Source organism: Amblyomma mixtum, chromosome 2 (assembly GCF_055824585.1).
Source record: "Amblyomma mixtum isolate Tamu chromosome 2, ASM5582458v1, whole genome shotgun sequence".
Classification (NCBI taxonomy): Eukaryota; Metazoa; Arthropoda; class Arachnida; order Ixodida; family Ixodidae; genus Amblyomma; species Amblyomma mixtum.
Window position 1 is genome coordinate 81,133,916 of NC_143013.1, and position 6,061 is coordinate 81,139,976.

General features: G+C 49.7%; 1 protein-coding gene across 1 annotated transcript; it reads left to right on the forward strand.

Moving 5' to 3' along the window:
• The first annotated feature begins 28 nt into the window (after nt 1-28).
• Nucleotides 29-1,012, forward strand: LOC149359881 (ADP-ribosylation factor-like protein 6). Its single transcript, XM_089569156.1, has one exon. It carries the CDS (start codon nt 162-164, stop codon nt 729-731), a length of 570 nt encoding a protein of 189 aa, XP_089425282.1. The 5' UTR covers nt 29-161; the 3' UTR covers nt 732-1,012.
• The last annotated feature ends 5,049 nt before the right edge of the window (nt 1,013-6,061 follow it).

Here is a 6,061-nt window from a genome sequence, read left to right on the forward strand (position 1 = left end):
AGAAAGTTTGTTTGTACACAAACGGCTCACCTGTTACTGTGCCACGCCGGCACGCTCATTTTTGCTCCACATTTTCTGAAACAAGTTATTTTAACGCTTAAAGCCATTGACATCTTTTTGAGAAATCAGCGGCGTATCGCTGAACAGGTACTGTGCGAGGCATGGGCTTTTTTGACAAGCTTGTAAGCTTCCTTGGGTTGAAGAAAAAGCACGCTAGCGTTTTGGTGGTAGGTTTGGACAACAGCGGCAAGAGCACCATACTGAACCATTTCAAATCCGACGACCAGAAGGCGATGGACATCGTACCTACAGTTGGATTCAACGTCGATTCCTTCAAGCTGAAGAATTTGGCGCTGACGGCTTTCGACATGTCTGGTCAGGGAAGGTATCGCAATCTTTGGGAACATTACTACAAGGACACCGACGGCATCATTTTTGTCGTGGACAGCACGGATGCGCTGAGGATGGTCGTAGCCAAGGACGAGCTTGACATGATGCTTCAGCACAAGGACTTTAAGGATCGCCCTGTGCCAATTCTGTTTTTCGCAAACAAAATGGATCTCAGGGAAGCTTTGTCGAGTGTGAAAGTGAGCCAAGCTCTGGGGCTGGATGTCTTGAAGACGAAGCCATGGCACATTTGTGCAAGTAACGCTTTAACGGGCGAAGGTTTACAGGAAGGCTTAGAGTGGCTTAGCGAACAAATACAAGCGCTTCTGCAGAAAAAGAGGTAGCCACAAACTTTTTACGGCATATGCAACCGCGGTCCCCAGTAAAAGCTTTGTGATTCGAGGAACATTCGTGGCTTCAGCTGTGGCATTCGTCCTTCGCGCATCGAACCTCCATCGACGTTTTGTGCAATGAACCCAAAACAACAAATTCACGCATGTGATAGTCTGTTCGCCCTACCGTCCTAAGGCAGGATTGTGTGATGTATACGACGTCAGCGACGCACGATTATTGTAATTTTTAAAACTGTTTCAGAATTTATAAACAGTTATACTCATAATGTGAACACCTTCCTGTGGACGTGCTAATTATTCTTTCTCTGTAACGATCTGCGATATATTAGTTATATATTCGTATATTTATGGGTGTGTGCCACATGTAAAGAATACCATGAGCGTGCGAGGAATTACAGTCGGACGCAATGCAAGAACGGCCGCCGCGGTAGCTCAGTGGTCATGGTGCTCGGCTGCTGACCCGAAAGACGCGGACTCGAGGCGGAATTCTAGAGGCCCGTGTACTGTGCGATGTCAGTGCACGTTAAAGAACCCCAGGTGGTCGAAATTTCCGGAGCCCTCCACTACGGAATCTATCATAGCCTGAGTCGCTTTGGGACGAATCCAAACCAAACCAGCAATTCAAGAACGCAGTGGCAGGTACCCTTTAACTCCGCCCAATGGCGCGGACCGATTCTCATGTCGTCGCGACTAGCCGCGACGTCATGAAAAGCGGTCGGCGCCAATGGCTGGAGGGCATTAGAGGGCATCTTTTGAGGGGCGTTCGCCGCTGCCTCTTTGGGTTGTATGGTTTGGTGTGTCTTATGGGATTCACGACCGGCTTTGTTACTGATGGGATTTAACGTCCCAAAGCGCCTCAGCCTATGAGGAACGCCGTACCGGAGGGCTCCGAATAATTCCTACATCGCACAGTACACGGGCCTTTACCATTTCGCCTCCATCGAAATGCGACCGCCATGGCCGGCCGGGATCGTAGACGCGGCTGAGTTGCACCCGTCTATGGATACTTCACAGAGATATATTTTTGGTGAAGGGGGGGGGGGATGGTGAGGGAAGGAAATGGCGTGGTAACTCCCTCTCTTCTAAGCAGACACCTCAACCGCGCAGTAAGAAAGGGAGGATGGTGGGAGTGAGGAAAAAGAAGTGCCGTAGTGGAGGGCTCCGGAATAATTTCGACCACATGGGATCTTTGACGTGCACTCGCACTGCGCGGCGCACACGCCTGCTACTCCGGTGACAGGGGAAGGGAAGAAAAAAATAGAGAGTGGCATTTTCAATTTCAAGAGCACGCGGGTTTTTTTGCGCGATTGCTGCGGCAGATATTTGATGCAAATGAAAAAAAAATCAATTCAATTCAATTCAATTGGTTTGTGAGGAAAGGAAATGGCGCAGTATCTGTCTCTCATATCTCGATGGACACCTGAACCGCGTCATAAGGTAAGGGAGGAAGGTGGAAAGTGAAATAAGAGAGAAAGAGGTGCCGTAGTGGAGGACTCCGGAATGATTTCCACCACCTGGGGATCTTTAACGTGCACTGACATCTCACAGCACACGGGCGCCTTTTGCGTTCCGCCTCCATCGAAACACGGCCGCCGCGGTCGGGTTCGAACCCGTGTGCTCCGGCTCAGTAGTCGAGCGCCCACCGCGGCGCTGTTGAGCTGGATCGGTGGTGCGCATGAGGGACTTTCACGTGTCATGTGTTTTTGAGTCGTCTATATAACTGTGACATATATATGTCCACATCATGTGAAATAGTGTGGCAGTCTGATAAGTCTCTGCACCGTGGGGATAGGTTAGATAGAGTTTGCTGTACAGCCACGGATTAGGGAACGTTCCAGTCCGCAGTTTTCCACGACCCCGCGGCTGCGTCTATGAGTGGTCGTTAGTTTCCACACCTGCTGTTGGTTTCGTCAGGATTGACGTCAGGGCTAAATGAAATGAAATGGAAATGAATTGCTACAAAGTATGGCCTCTGGGGTTTGTGGGGTTTAAAATCGGGGAGATAAATCCGTTCTCCCCGTTTAAGCGCGGCTGACACAGTTCAAAACCGCGCTGACCCCACCCCGTGGTCGCGTACGCTACTGAGCGCACGCCGACCACGGCGGGCCTTGCTCTGCGGGAACAAAGGAACGACACACTGGCTGACACAAACAAGTCATTTATTGCTATAACAACAATAACGCCAGCTAGCAACAAAATACACTGAGGAATCTAGGATGTCCGACTCACCAGCACGGCTACGAGCGAACGTCCGCCCACGGTAGGGCAAAGGGATAAACTCCGAGGTCGAGCGGGACGGGCTCGGCGGGAGTAAGTTCCGACCAAGAGGCGCCCGTCGACGAAGAGCGAAGCTGCGAGCGAAACGTCCGTTCGCTTCCCGGTGCCGAGGGAGAAGAGACCCCGTAGCTCCCCGCGAGCGCGCAGCAAAACGCCATCCGTGGCGCTGGTGTCGCTGCGACGCGAGCGCCCTCCCCTGTTAGTGGAAAGTCACCGAACCGGTACGAGTGCTTTTCGGGAGCAGCTGACAACAGTGGGGTGCAATGCGGGAAAGTGAACGCAGGGGACGAAAGCGTCCCCACAGGTTCTTTAATGGTATACTGACATGACAGACAGAAAAAGTATTGTAACGAAGGAATTCGAGGCACGCAGGTAAGTGGGTCTGCGCATGACCCCACTGCATTCAAGTTGTCTAGTGTTCATGTTCCTAAGTTTCATAACACTGTGCCCTCCGAGCGCAGCAGGGTCTCCCAGTCCTCCAGAGGGAGAGAATGAGGAGGGAAGAGGCGAAGGGTTCCGGGGTTTCGGGCATAGGGTGCTGGCAGGAGTGAGGGAAGGGATGGTAGTGGATATCGGGCAGTGGTTGAGAGGAGAATCTGCGCCGCAGTGTTGCGTCTTCTTATCTATAGGAAACGATGGGGTAGGGGGTAGAACTAGCGCGAGGCTCTGTAGGCCTGCGTCAGATTGCTGAATGAGTGCATGCGCTATTTCGTGAATCCCTGATTAGAGGTTACCTGCGGCCTCGTTTCCGCGATTCCCGCAGTGCGCAGGCACCCATATCGGCTCCCCATGGCGGGGTGGAGGTGCAACGGGCGAGTCCAGTATGCCAAAAGCAGGGACATGGGCTCGGCCTCGTGCAAAATTTAGAACCGAAATTTAGAGTCTTAAAGGGATACTAAGGCGGTTTTAAAATCTGCTAAACTTCAGGGTTCCGAAGTAGACTCGTTGCTGATCACGTCTCTGAAGTTGAAAGTTATTATTTTTTTTTATGTGTCTAAAACACTGGCGCTATCACCAGTTGAAAGCGCGTTGTTCAAATCTCCCGCGTCCCGCGAGAGCGCAGGAGAGGGGAACACTGAAGAGGGAAACCCCGTCCATATGCTATCGGCCAACATGACGTCACATTGAGGAGCCGGGGATACTTCGAGGCACCTGTACCCGAGCGAGCTTTCAGCGAGCGTTTATCTCGTGCTGCGTGCGTTAATAGTTCCTCGTGTTTCGTGCGTTGTGGCGTACAAAATGTGTCAGCTGAGTTTGATCGAGCGCCAGGTTCAACACGAGGTACTGCTCTGCGTTCGGGAGCACGAACAACTACGGTCGCGACTGTGTCGTCTTCCACCGTTTTTCACAAGATCAAAAGCTCGCAGCGCAGAAGGTCGCGGCTGTAAACAGGGATAATTCCAATCCGACCCGAGCGTACTCTACCCGCAACCCTTTCGTCAGAGCAGCTGCATACAGAGCTTGTCGTCTCTAGGGATTTCTCTCAAAAAGGCACGGCTGTACCACCACACGGTTCCTTCGATTTTTTCGCGTATGAGATGTGTGTCACCATTGCCACAAAGCGCCTCTGCTAAAAGAAAAAAACATGCTCACGGAGCTCCGTGCTAGAGGCTCAGGCATATGTGTCGCGCTCCTCAGCACAGGCGCGGCCAGAAATCCTGGGGCGTGCTGAGCAAGGTTCGATTCGACGCGTACAAGCAAGCAAGCAAGCAAGCAACCAAGCAAGCATCTAAGCATCTATAAGCATCTAAGCATCTAAGCATCCAAGCATCTAAGCATAAGCATCTAAGCTATTCATATGCGGCATCTGTTTTCCTCCCGTTGCTGTCTCGCGTACCCAGATAACGCAAAGACGCCCTGAGTATGATCTCAGTATGCCCGCGTCAGGATGTTCAGACGTCCTCAGGTTGTCTCTGACTGGCCCTCAAGCAGTCCAGGTGGGAGCAATTTGTCCGTCCATTGTGCACTCAGAATGAATTGTGGATCATTTTTGCAGACGTTTTCAGGACTACTTCAGGATTTGTATTAAGAACTTTTTTTTGTTCTGCATTCAAAGCTAATGTAAGAAAAGCTAACCAGAATAAAGCAGAGGTACAGGCGCGGACAAAAGTAAACGGAGCACGCAAGTGTCTTCGAATATTTTTCACGCGTCACCTAATTGAAATTTCCAGCAGTGGTACGCGCATGCTCTTAGCGGAGGTTGGTGGGCTTTCTTGTAGACAAACAACGCTTCTTCATTAACGACGGAGAAAGCGTGATTGCACTTCGAACGCAATGACGTGCTCCGTTTACTTATGACCGCGCCTGTACATCACGGGTTTACCACACCCAGGGCCGCAGAGAGCTATATAGCTCCCTCTCGAGTTGAATTCTGCTGCTTAAATGGAAGAGATGAGTGGCACAAAAATCTAAACAGTCCAACCTCATCAGAACATGCAATACATAAGACCAATGGGGAATAACAAAAATATCTGAAGATATCTTCTCAAGACATGAGATTGGGTTGATAGTGGTTTAATTCATTACGCCACTATTGTACACAGATATCGGTTGGTAAACCTGCAGTTTTTAAACTATGAGAGCAGAGTTGGAGAGATAAAGCTAGTTATTTCACATATCGTAAGACTGCACCATAACAAGCAACATATCCGCAGATCCCTGCTCGGAACATTTTAAATTGTCTGCAATTGTCATAAAAGTAGCCCACTAATTTTCAATGGAAGTAGGGAAGCTGAAATGGTTTTCATAAGCAGCAATTCTGAACAAAAACATTTTTCAACGAGAAATACTTTATGAACGGATAGTGGAACGTATATATTGTGAGATTTCACTTCAAGAATCGATATACCCGTATATCTCCCGTCGGCATTGTGAACTGCTAGATGCAAACGATGGAAAAACATTAAAAGATTTTGCCTTACGACATTTCGATTTTTTTTGTCAGTAACATTGGACTTGCTGAAAACTGCACATGATTCATTCCATTGGTTTTCAATGTAAGTCTTGAAGGGATGCCGAAAATGTCATTAGAGATGATCCAAGAT

Excerpts from the sequence above, each read along its gene's own strand:
- LOC149359881 (XM_089569156.1), top strand. The coding sequence starts at position 162 with ATGGGCTTTTTTGACAAGCTTGTAAGCTTCCTTGGGTTGAAGAAAAAG.